The 23,114-nt window shown below is 34.8% G+C and overlaps 3 protein-coding genes across 3 annotated transcripts; all 3 read left to right on the top strand.

Moving 5' to 3' along the window:
* The first annotated feature begins 7,687 nt into the window (after positions 1–7,687).
* LOC123524460 (uncharacterized) lies at positions 7,688–9,927 on the top strand. Its single transcript, XM_053544977.1, has 3 exons — positions 7,688–8,713; positions 9,107–9,190; positions 9,356–9,927. The coding sequence occupies exons 1-3, from the start codon at positions 8,501–8,503 to the stop codon at positions 9,503–9,505; spliced, it is 447 nt and encodes a 148-aa protein (XP_053400952.1). The 5' UTR covers positions 7,688–8,500; the 3' UTR covers positions 9,506–9,927.
* A 10-nt stretch (positions 9,928–9,937) lies between these two features.
* LOC128557559 (tripartite motif-containing protein 45-like) lies at positions 9,938–13,326 on the top strand. Its single transcript, XM_053544976.1, has one exon. It carries the CDS (start codon positions 10,270–10,272, stop codon positions 11,404–11,406), a length of 1,137 nt encoding a protein of 378 aa, XP_053400951.1. The 5' UTR covers positions 9,938–10,269; the 3' UTR covers positions 11,407–13,326.
* A 3,525-nt stretch (positions 13,327–16,851) lies between these two features.
* LOC128557932 (uncharacterized) lies at positions 16,852–18,522 on the top strand. Its single transcript, XM_053546601.1, has one exon. The coding sequence runs from the start codon at positions 16,852–16,854 to the stop codon at positions 18,520–18,522; it is 1,671 nt and encodes a 556-aa protein (XP_053402576.1).
* The last annotated feature ends 4,592 nt before the right edge of the window (positions 18,523–23,114 follow it).

Here is a 23,114-nt window from a genome sequence, read left to right as displayed (position 1 = left end):
TACCAAAATTATTCAAATTATCCCCCTAGGGTCAAATATGGCCCCAACCTGGGGGTCACATGGTTTATATAGGGAAAATCTTCTTGTACAAAACCACATGGCCTAGGGGTTTGATATTTGGTATGTTGCATCATCTAGTGGTCCTCTACCAAGATTGTTCAAATTATCCCCCTAGGGTCAAATGTGGCCCTGCCCCGGGGGTCCCAAGTTTTACATAGACATATAGGAAAAAAAGTTTAAAAATCTTCTTGTCTGAAACCACAACACTTAGACCTTTGATATTTGGTTTGTAGCATTGTAATGTTCCTCAACCAAAATTGTTCAAATTGTGCCCCTGGTGTGGAAAGAGGCCCTGCCCTGGGGGTCCCAAGTTTTATATAGGAAAAAGCTTTAAAAATCTTGTCTGAAACCATACGACCTAGGCTTTTGATATTTGGTATGATGCATTGTCTAGTAATCCTCTACCAAAACTGTTCAAATTATACCCCTAGGGTTAAAAGAGGCTCCGCCCTGGGGTCACTTAGTTATTATGTGAGTTATATAGGAAAAATACTTAAAAAATCATCTGATCCTATTTCCAAGACTGTTTAGTTATAATTACCTGATGACCCCAAGTAGTATGATGTCACTTGACTGTGACCTTGACCTACTGACCTACTTTCTTGTTTTCTAAGATACAGCCTTGAAATTTTAATGACCTACACAGTTTGCACGCAAATCGTAAAACTGAATTTCATTGACCATGAATGTTACCTACTGACTTTCTTAATATTTTATCATCAGTTTGACATTTGGAGCGATCCAGGGTCATCATGACCCTCTTGTTTAATTTAATGATATCATGGTGTAATAGCCATATTTCATATCTTGTAACTGGATGGTAATATTTAAATGAAATTTGGTCGCTTTAAAGACATTCAAAATTAAAAACGTTTCAACGAGAGATTTTTCAAATTTTATCATTTTTTGGGGAGATAATCGGTATTGAAGTTAACATTGATGCCTATGGGAAATATATAATTTCTTTGATTATGAGAATCTGAACTTCAGTTTTGAGAAAATTTTGCGGTAGAAAGCTGCATTATATGATTCTGATACAAATATCAAAAAGAAATCTAAAATTCCCAGTAGGGAATAGGAGAAAAAATTTTTTTTTTCATGTTTTCAGGGGAGATAACTCTTGAAAAACCAAAACTATCAGGGGAGGTAATTTAAAGGAAATTTTTGAGAACTTCTGTCACTATATAACTTCTGCCCGCCCGCTTAGCTCAGTAGGTAGAGCGTTGGTCTACGGATCGATCTTACCAGTCCCGCCCTTTACACCTTCTAGTAAGCCATATGACCTGTCAGTGTTGGGGGCCATAACTAATAATTCTGACTGGATTTTAACTTTGCACAAGTATTTGCCGTAAAGTTAAGGAATGCAGGGTTTCTTGGCCCATTGCTGTTGAACTTCATAGCACAATACTGTGGTCAGTATATGACCCTTCAAGGCCTTGTTGCTATGGGGCCGCTGCCAGAGGTTAAGATCACCATTTAATTGGAAAAGTTTCAAAACGTTTAGATCTGCTGTGATAGCCCGTTGTCAGCTGGTCCCATATATAGCTAAGAAGTTATAAGGGAGAAAGTCCTGCTCATTGACCACGAGGATGGAAACAATTTCCAATGTCTGGAGTGATCAAAACAGCACGAATGATGAAATATTACAGTTTCATGCCCTTTCCGCCACAAACAGTTAAATTAGTAAATTAGTTAATAAAGTACTGATGATATATCGTACCCAGGTATTGATAACAGAACAATAATAAAATGAATTCTTGCATAAAAACTACATTTTTCACTGGATCCGCTCATGTATTAACACGGGAACGGGAGAAAAATCGTGTGCAAACAAGGCAATTCACGCGCTGTTAATATATGATTTTTATTTTTGAAATGCTTTCCCTGGGACGTATATGTATTTCTGCGCAGATTGACATCTGGTATCTGCGTCTTGTTTCTTTCATAAAAATCTCTTCTTGTAGCATAAAAGATGCAGTCTCATCAATAGTATGTTTTGCTGTATCAGTTACCAACGCCAAATGCACTGCCAACGATGTTCTTACTTCTCCTTTGAGAAGTCGGCGTCGATTCAGTTTTTGTAGATAACCGTGAATGTTTAAGAATCGCGTGTAACTTGTGCGATTGTTTTTTTTTAGGAATCATATTAATGATTTTGGTAAGTATCAGTTGGTATGTTTTAATCTAATTTCTCGAAGAATTCATATAAAAAGCTTGAAAGCTTGTCACTTAACGTTCGTACCCATCCGTACTCAAAGTGTGCTCGTACTCAAAATAACTGGAATGTAAAGTTATTATTCTTGAAATTGTGCTCTTGTTTACCAAATTTTTAAGTAATATGAAAAAATATTCGTAATGTCATGTTTCTAATAACGAGAGACAAAAAAGAAAAAAAAGTTTAAAACCCTTCATATTGTGCTTCTTAGTGTTGTTGATATCTGGGCCCTGGTTATGGATACTTAAAACATGATTACCAAGAACAACAGAATGGTAATTAAAAAATGCACCGGAATCGTAATGTCATCACATATGAAAACAATACAGTTAGTCGTCGTGTTATGTTTTTTTTATGCAAGAATAGCGACAATACACGTTTGTTTTGTGTATTAACGTCTGCCGAAGCCCAAGTGAATACATCGTCCCATACTGGTTGGTTATTGAGACGAGTCTAAAACTGGCATCTGATTGGATGATTCTGATCTAATTCTTAAAATTGGCCAATGGCTTGCCTGTATCCTGATACTTATTTCCACATTAAGTGCCATAGGAGCCAAGTGAAGGAGGGATGAAATAAAAATAGAATTAATTATTATGATGTAAATCTCTATGAGATGTATTTGTTATTCTAACACGATCCGCAGCAATTGCTGTATAAACATATAGCGAAATCGCCTATACATGAATCTACGATAAAATATGGTTGGCTGTTACATTTCACCCCCTATGATTGTGATGTAAGAACTTCTACTTCTGTTCCATTATATACGAATTAATATAGTTCAAACATCGTTTTTATCCAATGACAAGCGAGGGATTTTCAAAAAAGTAACCAACTTATTTTCATATTGTTTCATAACTGAAGAATCTGATCCATTTAATCATGAAGTAGTTCAAAATTAATAAGTATACTATGGATTTCCCACATTCTAGGAGGCGGAGCAATTACCAAAGCAGGGACTGCAGTGTCTATGTAATAAACGGACCAAATAGATAAATGAGCCGTGCCATGGGAAAACCAACATAGTGGGTTTGCGACCAGCATGGATCCAGACCAGCCTGCGCATCCGCACAGTCTGGTTAGGATCCATGCTGTTCGCTAACAGTTTCTCTAATTACAATAGGCTTTGAAAGCGAACAGCATGGATCCTGACCAGACGTCTGGCGCGGCTCAAATATCAAATTATGTTTTTAGTTTCATTTTAATACAAGCTGTACTTTCATAGTTCAAGTTTGACCTTTATACACTACCTTTACTGGTCTAAAATTAAACCAGGGTGCACTTAGATTCTACTTTGTCTTGTTTTATTTATACATGTAGTTGCTTGAATTGTACTGTTAGATCATTACGAGTTAAACCTGCATATTATATTTCCATTGAATAAGAATATAAAATTGTGTTCCACAAACTACTCGATAAGACTTAGTTGGCACTAAAATGACCTTGTATAAAGTTGTAGTAAACATGTTTTCTCCATCATCAGTGAAGATAAGACTAGCCAATGAATTAACAGAAGGCGTGGTTAGTTTACTTCAGAGAGAGCTTTTTGCGCTTTTGACCTGTCAGTTAAATGAAACGGGGCGTTAAACTATAAGCCGGTTATAGATACACTTATTGAACTTCTAAATGCATTTGCCTTCACTACGCTACGCTCCGTTTCGGCAAACTTAATTGCATTAGAAGTTCAATAAATGATCTATAACCTATACTTCCAGAGCCAAACGGTTGAGAACAGCATTTCAAAAACATAATTATGATAAAAAGTCATACTGACTTATGTGTAGGACCGTAAAACACGTTTTGATCCATACGAGCGTATTCAATTAGCTTAATTATGATTCAGTGGTGACGTCATAAATGTGTGACATAAAGTATGAGGTCATAATGATGTGACGTCATATAAAAGTTATGCTTGTAATTCGTAACACAGGGCCAACTTACCTAATTTGATTATTCTGTTCATAAATAATTTGCGAGCTGTTAGATAACTAGTTTATGAATACTTCTCAAAATTCTAATAAAAAAGGAACAAATATCTATACGTTCCAATGGCTATGCAACACTTTCTAAACATGGGAGTAAATTGTAACTGCACATGATCCGAATGACGTATTACGCTGAAAATGTAGTAGATCTACTGTAAAATACAAATCATTTGCGTTGTTAGAATCGAAATAATAAATATGTTTCCAATAATTTTATCAGTTAATAAAATATGAGCAGTCGTTCAGATGCGAATAATTAAACCACTCGTGCTACGCACTCGTGATTTAATTACTACGCATCCAAACTCCTGCCCATATTTTATTAACTGATAAAATATAGGAACAGATTTATTATTTCTTAAATAGCAAATGTTTCCATGCGCGTAGCGTGGCATACTCGGTTACTCAGCTGAGTATCATTTAAGATCCAAAAATAAAAAATAAAAAGGCTAAAAACTCCACAGAAGCAATAAAAAAATAAAAAACTCATTAGGAGTAGGTATGGCGGTATGGAGGTAGGGACAATGTCATAGCATATGAGTATGCTGTTGTCTTGGTCCTTGACTTTGTTATAATTTTTTGTGACGGCAGACTGCTGTTGCTCTATTAGAATCAACGGGAGCAAAATGAACAAAATCATAAATTAACATTTAGGCTTTGTTATCCGCATTGCCATAGTATAACACTCAACAGCAGTCATATAAACGATCAATTCATTAATTTCTACCTTATGAATATACTTTCTGACTCATTATGCTAAGAGGCACCTACTCATCCCTACTTCAAACAAAGTTTCAACACCAGTCACCTTCTTCTTATGCCCTGACACCCATTTCCCAAAATTTATTGCCGGAAAAATACATCAAAATTATTTAACGCATGAAATAATTATACATCCTACACCTCAATACCTTTGAAATACGGTAATACCTCGATTTCTTTAAACCTAGGATACACATATGTAATAAATGCTCATAACCAGCATTTACGCTGAATTCTCTTTTAAATATTGCAGTTAAAGAATAATGTTGTAAGCATTATATAGATTTCTAGACCAAGGTTATTTTAGCCATCTGTTGCATGTTTACAATGTTTACAAGTTGCATGTTGCATTTTAATATAACAATCGTCCTTGCCATGAACATTGATTTTCAAAAAAATGTATCTCTACATCATTGGAAATCAAGTAAATAATGATACAGAGACAAAAGTCTTGTGACAGATGTTTAGGCTGAAATATAAAATCTAAGTTCACGGAACGATAATAAAGGAAATGTATAGACGACATTAGTAATTAAATATTTGTACTTGAAGAATGAAATAAGAATCTATTGAAATAGCTTCATTTTTTCCTGTTTTGAAATTGTGCATAAGTCAAAGTTTGTCCTCAGCAGTCTAATCAGTTCCTAGGCAGTTTAGAGTATTTATTGCAAGATGATTTGCATATATTCCGTTGTAACACGTATGCACACATGTGTACTTTATTTAAGAATTGAATGCTATTTTTTTGGGACTTCTTGCAAATTCATATCACGCTAGCGATTCTTTTGATTGATTGGCAAGAAGCCTTCCAGTGTGGTTCATGCCCATATAAACGCACAAAAATACCATCCAATTTTACGACAGCTTGCTACAAAATAACTGATTTGCTTTCTAGGAGTATCAGAAAATCAAAATAAATGTCAAAACGGATATCGATTTTTTAGTCACAGTAAAAAAGACCCGCCCACGTTCAACTATAATTCGCCTTCTGATAAAAATACAGTTCCTGGTTTTTATTTAAAATTTATGTTTAACTCCAGTGATAATTTATACAGTCGTATCATTCAGTTGTGGTCTTTGACGTCAGAAAAAATAGTTAAAGCTATAATTAAATGTTCTTTTTGAATGTTTTGGCGTCCAATTTTGAAAGAATGTTTGGAACGAGGCCATTTTGTTTATGTTTTTGGTGAAGGACGTCAGATTACGCGTACAATCTCGCGGAAAGGGCCGTCATTGATATTATTACTGCAATGTTTAACGCTTTTGTCTTTCCTTAGTAAAGTGTATAGTGAATGCAAATTTTGTATACAACAAATAAGTTTGGAAAAAGAGCTCATGTTGCTTAATCTGTGAATAACAAATTTTGTCCTGAATAAATAAACAGCCTAGTGCAAGTCCTTCCAAAATGCCAGTCCCACCCCTCTCACCGACCCCGATTTGTATCGTTCATCAACTTATATAGACCTTTCTTTACATTCCGAGCCGTTTGTGAATATTTTGTTCAAAACTGAGGAAGCATAGTTTTGGTGAGAAAAGTCACCAGAAGCCACCCTGCTTTCTCTAGGTTTGCTCTAAAGTTTCTACGGGGGAGGCTCCCCGGACCCAGCCGAAGGAGGGGATTAATCCTCTCCCCCACACTCTTCCCTTGAGTAACATCTAAACTGATCACGCTACGCCCCTGGTTTCATTCTCTTATGAAGTCAAATTATTTGAACATCCGTCCATTTATACTGCAAACATCCTCTCATCTGTGACCTTGACCTTTGTGTCTAAGTACTGCAAAGGACAATATGAACAATAACAACTTAAATATTTAAGGCATTGTCCTCTAAGTCTGACCACGACCTTTGAGCTAAGGGTCTTTGTTTTCCACATTACACATGGTTTGAAATTGTTTTGTAAATCCATTAATATATCAGAAAGTTATTATTATTATTAATATAAAGAAGATTTTCTTTGTGCTAGCAGTTTTAGTCCTATACATAGCAGCTGGTATTATCATTATTATATTAAGTTTTTAATACCAACCCATCCATTGAAAAGTTATAGACTGGACAAGGAAAATCAAATATTTAACCTCTTATTGTGACCTTGATCTTAAAGGGGTCAAGTTCTTGGACATGGCACATTTGCTATTGCGAATGCTTATGCCGCTGAGTTATTTGATTGTCCAGTTAGCTTTATACCTTATTTAAACATTCTGCAATTAATATGATTCAAGCTTTATTAAACAGCATAAATATTTTGAAGAATTTATGCCATGTAAATTACTTTAGTGTAAATTGTTTACAATTTTGTGATACAACACAATAGGTCTAGAGCTACTACATCTATATTTGATATTTACAGAAAATGACGGACTCTAAAAGTAATTTATATGCCATGTAGTCTTTAATATATATAGGCTGTTCCGAATACGTTGAAGATAATAGTAAATGTGTAATTATGTGCATAAACGTGTTTGCAATACACCTCTTGTTACTAAGTTACTTCCCTTAAATCTAATACACCATCGTTTCAACAGAGTTGCTTCCCATTTTCTATGCTCCGCCGTTTGTATCAAAGTTAAAAATGGCGGCCTCCCTGTCAAAAGTAGAGAGGTCAGCGTATGACGCATTAATTTATTTACTATCTGACTGCATGTAATTGATAGGTGTTTTCAAATGCCGGTAAAAGTGCTATAAAAAGTTACTATTAAAGAAAGTGATGCTTAGGTTTACAAATAAGATATCAAATTAACAGTTAGTACCAAAAGCTGATTTAAATCAATACATTTTAATGTACGTATTATCGTTTAAATATTGACTTATTGGTAACAGCTCCATTATTATGCGCCGCCATTTCGGAAGTTACTGTGACGGTGGGTTTCTTGGAAACGCTGTCAAATTCTTAGTTTTGATTGGATTCTGAATCTGATCACGCGCACTTGTTGGGGAAAGAAGCGACCTCTGTCAGAAGTTATTTTTTATAAAAATAGATAACGGAAAAAACCCATCGCACGCGGTCAAAAATACCTTATTTTGGTAAGCTTCAAAAGCAAGGAAATAGTGAACAGAAAAGTATAGAAAAGAAATATGTAATGATTTAACACCTTAAGTCAATAAAAATGCTTGTTTTGTGCGATTTAGGTGAAGCGCAAGCTGGCGCAAGAAATTCAAATGTAGCATGCATGTTCCCACGAAAACCGGAAGTGAATTTTTCCGAAATCGTAATCTGTTTTCGCGATGTAAACAAAACGCCGAAAGTTGTTAAATTTGATAGATTTAAGCTTTCATTTAAACTTTTACCAAAATATAAATAGTAAATTTTACTAAGGATGTACTTTCAACGTGACTATTTGTGTTTTGCATATTGATGTGGCTACTTTGACATTTATTGTTTCCATTATTTCCAACACCTCATCTGTTTTTATTTTACAAAGTTTTAATCTTAGCACAAAATTCAAAGACAAAGTTGATTTCTGTTTCCAGTATAGATGTCTAAGCATACACCAGCGGTGTCAGGCTCCCAGAGTTTACCGTTGACACTTTTGACATTGCCTGATAGTAGTGACACTACTGTTACTCTTTGTGAATCAGAGACAGAGGGCTTAATTTTCACACCGTCCTTGACTGTGCCTGAGCCTGAGGCTGTGTCTGAGAGCTTACAACTCACACCACTGAATCCAGTAAATGTTACACCATTTACAGTAAGATTAATATGGTTTTATTTTTGCATTATATATTTTCACCTCTGGATTGATATGTATATTTCTGTAAATATTTAATTAAATTATTGCCCATCTTTCAAGTGACTGAATAAAGGAAATACTGAATGAAAATACATGTTATTGGCTTCCACGTGAAGGTATCATTTAAGTTAAACATTAAATTAACATTTTTGAATGGATACATGTATTGTCTTCCCGGTGGGGTATTGTTACCCTGTCTTGTGATACTTCCATCTTGTTAGTAATTGACATTTATATTTTTGTTTAGTATGTCTCATTGTTCGCACAGATAAAGGGCGAACTTTTTTATTGAATAAACCATAAAACACATGATTTTTATAGGAGCATTTAAGATTTTTTTTTATTTTTCAGGATTTTCAGCCATCATTGAATCACTCTGAGTCTGTACACTCACTTGAACTTGATACTGGTGACAGTGATACAAGTACCCAGCCAGTAAGTTTTATATACTTAAAGTAAATTTAAAAGAAAATGCAGGTTGATTTCCCATTTTTGTGACCAATTCATTTACATTATTACATTATTAAAGAAGAAAGTGATACATTTGATTTACAGTTATTATAAAACATATTAACTCATGACTGTATTTTGTAATTTCAGCCAAGTCCTCACCCTGAATTGGAGCGGTGTTTTTCTCCAGATCTGTTTTCTGACGAGGAACATACGGAGCATTCCACTGACACAGACAGTGATTCATCCACATTACCAGTAAGTGTATTGAGATATTTGACGTTACATTCTTATGTATAGGTTTGTGTTGCCGTGTTTTTATACAATTTCATAAGGTACTTTATCATCAATTGTGTATACTATAACATTAGATGAACATCACTAAAATATATGAACAAGGCTGTTAAAGATTTTACATATGCAATTCTTTGTTTATTTTCTTTGATTTAACGTCACTTCGACACAGTTATAAATTATATGATAGTTGTTAACATGAATGGTATGTTAAAAATGCTATTAAGCTATAAATTCATCTTTTTCCGCTCATACAAGTGACACTTTTCATTTCGTCAGAAAGGGACAGAATTATAAGAAATTGAAAGGTTCATAACTTTTTTACCATTCGTCAGATTTTAATGAAATATGTACCATTGTGCTTCTTATTCCAATGCCTTTCCAATGAGGTTTAATACTTGTGTATTTAACAAATTAAAAAAAATAGTCTGACCTCCCTATCAAAAGACGTAGCGGAACAAGAGGAAAACTTATGTTGTTATATCTGCTTGGAACTGTATGATAAACCAAGAACTTTACCTTGTTTACATTCTTACTGTCATGTTTGTTTAGTTGGGTACGTTAAACGAGCCTTTGATGAGGGAAAGCAAACAATTAATTGTCCCATTTGTAGAGCCAACACAAAACGGAACAGAAGTGTAGTCGCCGGTGATGCAGAGAAGTGGGTGGAGAATTTGCCTATTAATGTTGAACTAGTTTCCATTCTAAGCAGCAAGAAAAGGCCGCTGTCAGACGTTGGATGTAAATGTGATCAATGCCTTAGGGACGAAATGGAAGCATCTGCAACTGTCTATTGTTACGAGTGTTCAGAGAAATTATGTGAGAAATGCAAAGATATGCACAAGAAAGTAAAAATTTCATCTATTCATAGACTATGTGATATTAACAAACAAGAAGATGTTGCTAAACTTGAACATTTAAAATCACTAACTAGATGCCCCAAGCACCTGTCTGACGAGGTCAGATACATCTGCAAAGATCATGACCAAATGTGCTGTAATGAATGCGCAATTTTGGAGCATAGAAAATGCAATGAAGTGGTGTCTATTGCCAAAGAACAGGTAGACATAGGAAGATCTGTGTATGGAACAAGTTACAAATTACAACAGTTGATCGAATATTTGGAGGTATTAATTGGTTATGAAACAAAACACCAGTCAACTGTCAAAGCTTGTAAGACTGAAATGAAAGATAAATTCAAACAAATAAAGAAGCGAATTGATTCAGCATTCTATGCAATGGAGAAAGCTGTCTTTGGCGAATTTGAGGAGAAGAGTAGCTTAATTCTTAAGGAAAGTACACTTCATAAAGAAGAAATTGAGTCATTGCAATCTGAAATTAAACATTCACTGGTCGAAATGGAAACAGCAAAAGAATTCGGCCAGCCGTTGCATCTGTTTCTTGTTGACAGAATCTTACAAAACCAATTAGCAAAATTTGAAGATAGTACAAGTCAAATACATGACAAAATGAGTAAGACAGTTGTTCGTGTGATTGAAGACAATATATGTAAAGAACTCGATCGAAATATAGCTGCTTGTCTCAAAATGAAAATTGAGCCTTCCGGTTTTGCTATTCCATCGATTCCAAGAATCTTGAAGTATAAATCGTGGTTAGAAGCAACTGAAACAAACGTTCGTCGTCAAACTAAAGCACTTTACCATTCAAGTAATACAAAAAGATACGTACCAGTCATTGATCACAGTCGTCCACAAGACAGGAATAAAAAGAATGAAGAATCAACAAAACCAGACATTAATGTAAGAAATGTTGTGTTCAATGGAGCAGATGATGATTTCGGTGAAATTGATGATAATGATACAAGGTTAGATGACTTGGAATCCATAAAGCGTGTGAGCTGCTCGAGGTTACAAAAGAAGGATAAAAGGAAACATAGAAAGAACTGAGATTTAAACGCATGTTGTATTAATGTAATTATTGTAATTTAGTCATGAAAAATTGACTACAAACATGTTAAATAATTTCAGTTCAACAAGTATGGTTGTGCGTGCGTCTTGAAAGTGGAGGAGCATGATTCAACTAATAAGTTTAGAATGTTTCAGGTAGTTCATGTAACATTAGAAATAAGCCTTTTTGGTACTGTACATTTCTGTATACTGTAGTTGGAATTTACATGGACAACTTTTTTGCAGCATCGAATCTTTGTTGAATTAGCAATCACAATCTTGTTAAAGAGATCATGCGTTGTAAAGTGTACAGCCAGTGCAAATTATTAATTGTGTTCAAGTACATAACTTCATAAAAAGAACAATTATCACTTGGTGGTACTTCTAGGTCTTATTTTTTAGTTATATGTACAAAAGTTTACTTACCTTTCCTCCAGTGAATTTTAGGCTTTATTATATGTATGTACATGCTTTCTACAGAGGATAACTTTTGGAAAGATCAGTTTTGTTTTTCGACTTTCCGAGATTGAACATAGTTTTGTTACCATCTACTTTTTATTATCTTTATAGCGATTGTGTGTAGCATGTATGTAGTCTGGTAGTCTTCAAGGTAGTCCTAGCTATGAAATTGTTACAAAACATGTATTTCAGATTTGACAATTGAGAACGAAAGTTGCAAAGAACAGATGTATTTCAAATGAGACACGTGTATCAGTTTTCAATATGCACACTACTTTGACAAGTGAGTAAGACGCCAATGTCGTGAAAAGAAATTTTTGAAAAAGAGCTCGATATCCAGTACGACGCTTTTGGGCTCGACTGCAAACTTTATACATAAATATGTAATTTGACTATATCCCTTGTAAATATGACAAATGTCTGCATGCTATTTAAAATGCCCTTTCATGTAGATAAGCGTATCTACCAAAGCTGTTGGTTCTACTTTATCTGCTAATTTCTTTTACTGTAAGCCCCATTTTGGTAGAGTAAAAACACATTTAGCATGTAAACATATGTTTATCAAAGCAACTTAATATTTTGGATATCTCTGACATTTCCAATGATTATTATTGATCACTATAAACATAATGGTTGGATGTGCTACTTTATGAAACATTTAATCAACGTGGCTATTTAGCGTTTTGTTGCAGATGTTAAGTTTTGACACGGGTAAGATTATTATGAAATTACGTTGATGTCCACGCAAAAATTACTTGTATATGTTAGTAACTATCCCTGTTTCTCGTATTCTCAGGGTTTCTCATATTCTCGTTTTTTGCCTTAAAGTTGTCAAATAATTTAATGTTTGTTACTTTCTAGACAGGAATGGTACAAAACTGACACACTGAAAATTTCAAGTGATTTCAACGCATATTGACGAAACTATCAGCATTTTACTCAATGTTAAAAAAAATCCTTATTTTTTTCTGGTGGTGTTGGCAAATTTGCGATAGATTATTGATTATGCAATTAATTGTCATATTTCTTGATGTATTTACTACAGAATATATCTTTTTATTACACAATGGTAATTTTAGTGTTTTAAATTCTACAACATATTTGTGATGAAAAGTCAAATCTAAATCCACGGGAATACGAGAAACTCTTGGTCCATTTCTGCGGGTGAGGGTGGTATCAAATACAGTCACAAAATAATTAAATGGGATAATTTCTGTAACATTTTATGACTCCATCTGAAAGACAAGTGAATTTTCTACAAAATAACACCCAAATGCTGTTTATGAAATGGTTAATCTGTTACTGGGAATAAAAACAACCCCTTAAGCCCCTGAGAATATGAGAAAACAGGATATAGACAAAGTCGGGTTCAGATATTATTTTTCATGAAACATACCTGTATTGGATGTAAGATATGAAAAGGAAGCTGGATTGCGCTTGTCCTGCAAATAAAACTTTGATGTAAACAAAACGGAATTGAAGTTATTACTGATTTTGCCACTTGTGTTATGAGTGCGGCGTTATTTTACCCAAACAAACTTTGTTTGCGGTTGGGGAGGGGGTATATAGGAATCACTTTGTTCAGTCCGACCTGCAACGTCCTAGTTCACATACCAGGTTCCATAACTCTGTCTTGTTATGGAAATATTATCTCCCCTTTTCGCTTGGAAAATTTCCCAAAATTGACTTTTCTTTCAATACTTCTGAAACCTGTTCGTGCGTTTGTTTGCAAATTTCACACAAACATTTGAGGCCATAATGTAAGTTTACACACAAAGTTCCAAAACCCTACTAGTACCTTTCAGTTTGACAAAATTTTCCCATTTTTGTTTTAGAAAACGTATTTGTATTTTTGTATACATAGATGGATATTCAAATAACTTGGCACAAACGGTCACCATAATAAGACGATGTGTTAAATCTAACACTTCAACCCATAGCCCAAAGGTAAAAAATTAGAGGTAAAAGATGTTTTGTCTTATAGTCAAATAACTTGCCATAACAAGGGGGTGTAACATTTAATCATTTAATGATGAAATAAATATTTACAAGGACTTTTCTTTTTACAGGATTCTCACTTCTGTGTCCTAACATCACATAGCGGGGGAGGGGGCATCCGTGTTTCTATTTTAACATATTGTTAAATTATTTTAACTCCTTGTTATATGAGCCGTCCGACCACAGATCACTGTGAAATTTTGTGTTTGTGTCAAGTCGTCTACGGTTTGCTCTTTGTAACGTATTTGAAATTGTTTTATCGGTTGGCGTTGTCCAATACTGATGATTTCGTACTATGTAGACGTCGCTGCGTTACAGCCAGTAAGAATTCTGAAGACAAATGTAAAGGGTACAAGTAAAGGACTTTTGGGTATGTGGAGTCGTCATCAACAATCTTCTTTTTAGAATACACTGCAGTGTCCCATTTTTTGGTCGCCCTGGTCGCAAATTTTCAGTCGTTTGTACCACTGGCGGTTACCGCTGATTCGAATGACCCGGACTATAGAAAAGTTAAAGTTGATGTTAAGTTAACAACTTTTCCATATTGTTGAGTTACTCTTTTCATTTCGAAGTTTGTATATCACCTCCGGCATTTAAAATTCAAATGGCATTACTTATCATTAATGCAGAAGTTTTTGTGCGCAGGAAATATGCTATTTATGAATAAAAATCGTAACATGGACATGTATGTTGTTCGGAGATGCGAATGTGGTCAAGTTTTACAGATTTCAAGGGAAACATTTTCATGAAATTTATAAACTTGGGTCGCATATTGTGGTTTGGCAGTCAGGAAAGGCAATTATGATATATCATCATTTATGCGTTCGGAAACACATTGTCTGTAATCTTATGTTACGATGTGTTTGGGATTTTAGATTTTCTGTTATCATAATTCTGAATACCCACTCTATATATGTATAGAAGAGAGTGACATACACACAGGTGTATATTCAGTAATTACATGTTTACGACTGAATTCAGTTAGGTCATCCGGGATTATTAGCTCACCTGTCACATAGTGACAAGGTGAGCTTTTGTGATCACCCTTCGTCCGTCGTCCGTCGTCAGTCCGTCCGTCCGTCCGTCCGTGCGTCAACAATTTCGTGTCTGCACGATAGTGGTTTCATTTATGATTTTATTTTAACCAAACTTGCACACAACTTGTATCACCATAAGATCACGGTTCCTTTCTTGAACTGGCCAGATCCCATTATGGGTTCCAGAGTTATGGCCCCTGAAAGGGCCAAAATTAGCTATTTTGACCTTGTCTGCACAATAGCAGCTTTATTTATGATTTGATTTTTTACCAACTGGCACACAACTTGTATCACCATAAGATCTTGGTTCCTTTCTTGAACGGGCCCAGATTCGTTAGGGGTTTCCCATAAAGGGCCGAATTAGCTATTTTGACCTTGTCTGCACAATAGCAGCTTCATTTATGATTTTATTTTAACCAAACTTGCACACAACTTGTATACCATAAGATCTTGGTTTCTTTCTTGAACTGGCGAGATTCCTTCATGGGCTCCAGAGTTATGGCCCCTGAAAGGGCCAGAATTAGCTATTTTGACCTTGTCTGCACAATAGCAGCTTCTTTTATGATTTGAATTTAATCAAACTTGCACAAAACTTGTATCACCAAAAGATCTTGGTTCCTTTTCTGAACCGGCCAGATCCCATAATGATTATGGGTTCCAGAGTTATGGCCCCTGAAAGGGCCAAAATTAGCTGTTTTGACCTTGTCTGCACAATATCAGCTTCATTTATGACTTGATTTTAACCAAACTTGCACACAACTTGTATCACTACAAGATCTTGCTTCCTTTCTTCAACTGGCCAGATTCCATCATGGGTTCCAGAGTTATGGCCCCTTAAAGGTCCAAAATTGGTTATTTTGGCTTTTACAGCCATATAGAGACTTCATTTATGGTTTTATTTGATACAAACTTCCAAAACATCTTCAACAACAATGAATCTTGGATTCCATGACAAATCAGATCCAATCATAGGTTCCAGAGTTATTTTATATCTGATTACATCCCCTGATTGTAATCAAAATGGATTTATATCAGTAGTTTCTTATAGGACTTATTTGAATTTCATTATTGTTATTAGTTGGACTGAGACAATCAGGGTAGATAACTATGGACTGATTTATGTCAAAATTACCTCCCCTTTTTTCAATTAAAATGGGTATATCTCCATAAATAATGAAGATTTCTGATCTGAAAATTTTCATTTATGTCAGCAGATTTATTTGGCGATCCTTCTTTTGTTCCTTACAATATTTTTTTTTTTAATTACTTCCCTTTTACGTTACTATAAATAGCTTATTTTTAGTAACTTTTCTATTATTGGCCTTAGGGAAAAACTGAGACCACTTTTCTGTGGTACAACATGGATGGTACCTCCAATTTTTAGGTGTATTTGGACATATCTGTACCTTGTAAGATTTTTTTTTCTTTTTGGTTAAATTTCTTCCCTTTGTTGTTCCTGTTCTTTGGACTTAGATATTTTTTCTGAGGACCTTCTTGTCCTTTGTCCTCAAGTGCAATGATAACAGGTGAGCGATATAGGGCTATCATGGCCCTCTTGTATTTTATTTTGGTATCGCCTTAAAGTTGTCTAAATAAGTTGCGAGCGAGGCTATCAGTTTATCGATCGTTGAATACCTGATATCTGATGGCGGAGTCGAAGGAAGTAGTTATAAACGAAGAAAATTTATGTTGTTCTATTTGTTTAGAAGTGTACGTTAATCCACGGACATTACCTTGTTTACATTCATTTTGTCGTCTGTGTTTAGTTAATTATGCTGAAAAGGTGATCGTAGGTAGTAAAGACAAAAGGAAATGTGAGATTTGTTGTCCTTTATGTAGGGCAGACGCGAAATGTGTTATCAAACAATTTGATAATAATGGCGACAAGTGGGTGGAGAGCTTACCTGTTAACTTTACCCTAGTTTCGATTTTGAGCAGCAAGAAATCTAAAATGACGGACGAGGACATTAACTGTGAACCATGTTCTCGGGAAGAAATAAAAGTACCAGCAAGCCGTTATTGTTATGAGTGCTCCGAGAAAATATGCGAAGACTGTGTAAAACTACATAAGAAAATCAAAAGTCTGTCAAATCATAAACTTTGTTACCTCGGCGACGGAGAATCAGATGTTGCTCAATTTGATTTCTTGAAGTCACTCACAAAGTGTCCGGAGCATCAGGCAGAGGAGGTTCGATACATCTGCAAGGACCATGACCAGTTATGTTGTAACGAGTGTGCGATAGTAAGGCACCGGAAGTGTGATCATATGATCTCTATTGCAGACGAACTATCCAAGTTTGAAATTTCAGACCAGGATATAAATTTCAGACTGGGTGAAATTTTGGATAGTTCCGAAAAGCTGACAGAATACGAAACTAAGCACCAGTCTACAGTAAAAGCTTCAAAGATGCAAATAAGAGAAAAGCTTGCAGCGTTTAAAATGAAAATAGATGAAGCTTTCTGTAAAATGGAGCAAACTATTTTACAGGATGCTGACGACAGAAGCTCCAACATATTGAAGGGAAGTAATACACAACTTGAAAGCATTGAAACGCTGAAAACTGAGGTTAATCAGTCACGTGACAACCTTTGTACTGCTCTTAACAATGGAGAAAAACTTCATTTATTCCTGATTGAGAGGCTGTTGAAAACAGAACTTAAACGACACGAAGACACGCTTCAAAATCTTCGAAGTGACTCAAGCGTGAAATGTCTTACTTTAGTAGACGACATTTCTGAACAAGACTTGATGAAAACCATTGCTTCCTGTTCTCATCTCGAAGAGCTAACATCTAGTGCTGGAATACCTTCAAATACAGAAATATGCGAGATCGCTGTCACCGGAGAACCAGTATTTATTAGCGAAATGAAATTGAATATTTCGTCAGGTAATGCACGTGCGTGCGTGTGGATAGACAACTTTGTTATCGTTGGTTTACAAGAAATGAAGCAGCTTCGATTGTTTGATATAAATAAGGAATCACTTAAATGCAATAAAACAGAAAACGTGTCCTCACAGCCATTGTCTTTGAAAAAAGTAGATGATTCAAGATTTGCTGTCTGTTACCCATTTAACAACAGTATTGAGCTAATGAAGATCAGTAAAGGGACATTTGAAACGGTGAGTACGTTCAAAACAGACGGTGCTATCTGGGATATTTCGTTCAACAAATTACAACGCCAAATTATAGGTATTTCCAGGTCTGGGACTATTGATGTGTTCCAACTGGATGGTACTAAATCTGGCTCTGTCCCATTAACACCCAAAATGTCTTATGTTGTGAAGAATGCGTACGGAATTTGTTTCGATACAGGCACTAACGTGCTGTACATATCTAGCCGCGATCTGCATCAAGTGGTGGCGGTGAAGTTAGATGGTACATTAGTTTTCGAATACAGTCAACAAAATTTACAGTATCCTTGGCAACCAGACATCGATGCCAAAGGAAATATTTATATACCGGGTGTTGGAGGGATACATCAGATTGATAGAAATGGAAAACTCCTACGTGAAATAAAGCTTCCTGGCCATGGACTTTGTGTTACCTTTGATGAAAGTAACACCAAGTTCATAGTGTCTTTTGGCAATCCTTCACGTATCCTCATGTACAAATTGAAATAAGCTATATTAAGATATTTTCATGATACAAGAACTTTTAATCCTTACTTTGATCATCGTAAATTGACGGATAGCTTCAAATTGTTTCACTTGTTTTAAATGGCTGATTGTGCATTTCTATAAGTTTACTGTCTATCAGAGTTTGTGTGTTGTGAAAGAAGAAAGGAAGTACAAAGGTTATTACATTCTTAACCTCTGACTGAAACAGTAACGCAACAAGTGAAAGTAGTTAATATATAACACTTTATAGAATAAATATAGACATTAAATTTAGCTTGTTTTAGTCATTGGTTACAAAAATGAGTTGTATGTGCATGTCCTGGAAATCGTTAAATGGTATTTTGTAGTCATGTCATTTCTGCATAGAAATATAAGATACAACATTGTTTATACTTTCTATTTATGCATCTTCATGATACATACTATTGAAACATTATGAAATACGTTAGTCTTTCTATACAGAAAAAAGAGATAACAGGATTTATAATATTATATTCGTAAATTAATATATCCTAAGACCTAATACTAAGTGTGATGACTGAGTCATAAACATAAAACAACAACATTGGTATAAATAACTATAATTTCAAAAGATTTCTATATATATTAAGCACGAGAAAACTGCGAATCTCTATGTGACTGGCTACAGATAAATGTGCATGTCCAGATATTTAAGTTAAAAAAGATCTGTCTATTAAACTAATGACAGCGTGCTCGACTTCTATATATAAACTCTTTACCATATTTTCACTGATTAAAAACTGCAGTTTACTGTGTGTAAGAGTAATGGAATCTGACTCAAAGTGGTCTTTCCATGATGACGAAGCTTTTGAAAGCATGTAGTACAAAGATTCCTGAGAAACCTGTATAAATATTGGCATAATTTTGGCAAAATGTAAGCCAGTGTAATGAAACACAGATGGGATTATCCAATTATGCCGGAGACTTGTAATTACTTTGAAAGCATTCAGTCAAGTAGTTTCTACGAAATCTAATTTGCTTACATGCAAAATTCCTTTGTTAAAAAGTGGGCATAAATCTAGTAAAATAAAAGCAGAAGTTATATAACTTGTCCTTCGAGACCCTTGATTGCGAAGACTTGTGTGGAATTTGAAGTCATTCGGCCTAGTAGTTTCTGAGAAACCTGCTTACATTTAGAACCTTAAAAGAGGGGCAAAATGTTGACAAAATGTAAGCTAGAGTTATGTTACTTGTTTTGTAATGTCATCTGATGATGATGTCCTCTTTAGAGCCTTTGACTTGCACATTCTAAACAAAACGATGTCAGTGCCCGTAACAAATACATAACGGCCCAATACGTTACATTGCAGTTGCTATCAAATCAAGAGCGCATGTGATTATCTTAATATACATCATGAACTTGCCAAAGTCTATCTCGATACAGAGCACATTCAAACAAAAATGACCCACGTCAGTGAAAACATGATGCTTTTATTGTGGACGCGTGATGAAACTGAACAGTTGTGCTAAATCAAGAGCACGTATAGTTCTCTTTATGATACCGCAAACTTCAGAGCTTTTGGCTAGCACATCCTAGCAAAATGATGTCGATGCCTGTTACAAATACGTAACGGACCAATACGTAACATGGTAGTTATTATCAAATCAGGAGCGTATTATAATTGCATCATAAACAGCATGAACTTACCAAAAGTCTATTTTGATAGAGCACATTCAAACAAAAATGACAAACATCAATGAAGAAATGATGTTTTTATAGAGGACGTGATGAAAGTAAGTTAAGGGCATGTAACTCTTGATGAACCTGTCCTGTCTGGTCCATAATGCAATCTGACGATGGTTATTCTATCTTAAAATCTAAACATGATTAAGATTGTTATAACGAAATGAAGGAGATACAGTGTAAACATGATGAAATACACTTTGTTTTTATAATCAAGGGCAGACGATTCTGACAGCATTGGTATAATAACAATTAAATTCCATTGGAATTAACGAGGACATAAATGTACAAGAGTGTAAACGTAGTGAAATATACCCATTTAAGTGCACATAACTCCGGACCTAATACTCAATGTTGGACTATAAAATATTGAGTTTGAACGGGATCTTCAAAGGAAAAACTAAGGCCAGAGTTTTTTTATTTTTTGTTACTCGGATTTTGGGCAGAAAAATGTTGACAGGAGGAGGGAAAAAAATAAAAATAAAAAGGCAGTAAAGTTTACTAAAACAACAGACGTTAAGTGATCACTTCAAATGTGTTGCCTGAAAGGATTTTAACACTACTTTAATACGCATTTAACATGTAATAAAAAGAAAATTACCATTCTGTGTTTAACATTTTTATTATCTTGAACATAAAATTGATGATTTCAAAAACTTTAACAAAATCACTCTTTGGGCATGGGTACTATTTGCCCTTGGTCATAACATCTCCGGCGAGTATTAAATTGATGATTGAATAGCAATTTTCAGTGGTCTGATCGGCTGGTTTCAGTTTTAGCAGGTGCATACTTTTATTTTTAATTCATAAACTTTTCTGACCAAGATCTTTATTTAATACATCTTAATATTTATTTGTTGTGTTATAAGTCACACTGACACAATTTTATAGGTCATATGGTGACTTTCCAGACTTAAATGGTGCAGGAAGACCCCAGGTACTCCTCTGGGCATCAACTCAGGCAAGAATTGGCATCTGGGTATCCTGGTAAAAAAACCCCCCAAAATCTGAAACGGATGACTCCTTTGTTTGGCAGCACTTTGTTGCTCCTATACCTCATCCCCATGTAATATATAACTGTCAAAGGCATGTCAAATTCACATTCAATGTTGCCGTTGTTATTTACATCGGGTAAATCTATGTTTTTCTAACATTTTGAGACACCGTTACTGACCGTAACCGTTTCGCTAAGTTTTTTCTAGCTTTCATCTTCTTGGCCTTTACAGAACTTGATTTTCGTTGTTTTATTGTCTATATACTAGATCACAAACCAAATATTCCGCTTTTCCATCGCGCATAAATCGTTCAAAGACAATCTTAAATTTCACTCAAAATTTTGTTTACGTACGGGAGACGCTTCCATTTGAGCGGAAATTGCGCCTATATGACACTGACTGATAATGCGCTGACGAATATCGACGTTGTCGTCGTCAGAATGCAGCAAAACATCGATCGTCGCCCGAAAATAATCTTGAAATTTTTGAAATTTCATTTTTTTTTTCGAAAATGACGGAAAATAGGGTCGGCGGGTCTGAGTAACGAAAAATCAAAGAACTCTGGGCTAAGCTTATGAATTTATGATTCGTTAAGAAATGAATGTGATAGATTATAAGTTACTGCCTTTTCCGTAACAACGTTTTTCTCTGAATTTTCTTTAAATATAAAACAATAACATTAATATTAATGAAAAGCCTTTATGGAATCCGATATACCGTAATGCGTTGCAACTGTATCTATTGCCATCTTCGTTTGAATCAATGACGGCCTTGTATCGCTCACCAGAGTTTCGCAGCTCAAACAGGTATAACATGAAACTTTTCTGCCAAATTAAATTGAAACCGGCCTGCAGATTCAGAGAAGATTTTCAAAGACCTAAATAAGATTTTGTTAATGTTACGCCATGCAAGTTAAGTGGTTGCGGGGGCTCTGCATATATACAGTCAGTGCCAGCTTACAAGTTCTGTTTGCAGTGTGTACTTCGTATTTATTTTTCTGAACGAAATTTTAAACGATGCTAAGCTTATTTTTTTATTTGTGTATGACTGATTTTTCATTTTTAGTATAAATGCACTATCACAAATTCTTGGATGAGTAATGGGTGTAAAAATCATAATTTCATTTTTTTTTCTTTACATTATGCATGTACATCTTTCTTAGTGCCTTACTTTCCCAAATTTGCATTTCGTCATCTTTCTTCCTATCTGTTCATTTGTCAGGTCACTGGGTACTTTGAAGCATGTATATATATTATGTTTAAATCTGATTCATCAGGGCATTACTAGTATGCTGGTATTAAATGTCAAAATTATATATTATATAAGTAAATCAGGATTTGTTATGTTTGCAATATTCATTATTATATCAATATCAGATATGTATTGAACATTTTTCGTCCTTCATTTCAAAATTGTTGTCAGTTTGACAGTCCAGTTACATTGTAAAGCCTGATAGGGTAGGGAGATCAGGGATTTCAGAAGTATCTTTGTCTCACTGTGATTGTAAAAACTATATGAGAAGTTATAAGTAAAACTGATACACATGAGTAAACCTGTATCAACTCCATTACTTACGTTAGTGAATCTAGATTTCTTATAAAATGTTGTTGGATTGACAACAACTTTGGAACGCAAGTATGAATCAGATGTTTTTCTCAATTAGTAGAGGTTCATTTGACTTGTATAAATTATAAGTTGAAATATAGTTGAACAGATTTGAATATGGCTGGTTATTTTGAGAAAAATGATCTGATTTTATTGTATCATTAGTATAATTGTAAATAAGTTTGTGTCATACCATCCGGATTGTCTTTGTGGTCCTAGGGTTATGACCCTTGAATGACGAATGCTTGAGAAAATTGGCAGTGTCTGCTGTTCTTATCAAATGGTTAATA

The sequence above is a fragment of the Mercenaria mercenaria genome, chromosome 6 (genome assembly GCF_021730395.1).
Source record: "Mercenaria mercenaria strain notata chromosome 6, MADL_Memer_1, whole genome shotgun sequence".
Classification (NCBI taxonomy): Eukaryota; Metazoa; Mollusca; class Bivalvia; order Venerida; family Veneridae; genus Mercenaria; species Mercenaria mercenaria.
The sequence above is the reverse complement of the archived record's forward strand: the minus strand, read 5'-3'. Positions and strand labels throughout refer to the sequence as shown.

Excerpts from the sequence above, each read along its gene's own strand:
- LOC128557932 (XM_053546601.1), top strand. The coding sequence starts at position 16,852 with ATGACGGACGAGGACATTAACTGTGAACCATGTTCTCGGGAAGAAATA.
- LOC128557559 (XM_053544976.1), top strand. The coding sequence starts at position 10,270 with ATGGAAGCATCTGCAACTGTCTATTGTTACGAGTGTTCAGAGAAATTA.
- LOC123524460 (XM_053544977.1), top strand. The coding sequence starts at position 8,501 with ATGTCTAAGCATACACCAGCGGTGTCAGGCTCCCAGAGTTTACCGTTG. Across the intron at positions 8,714-9,106 it reads TAAATGTTACACCATTTACA|GATTTTCAGCCATCATTGAA; the intron begins GTAAGATTAATA and ends TTTATTTTTCAG. Across the intron at positions 9,191-9,355 it reads GTGATACAAGTACCCAGCCA|CCAAGTCCTCACCCTGAATT; the intron begins GTAAGTTTTATA and ends TTGTAATTTCAG.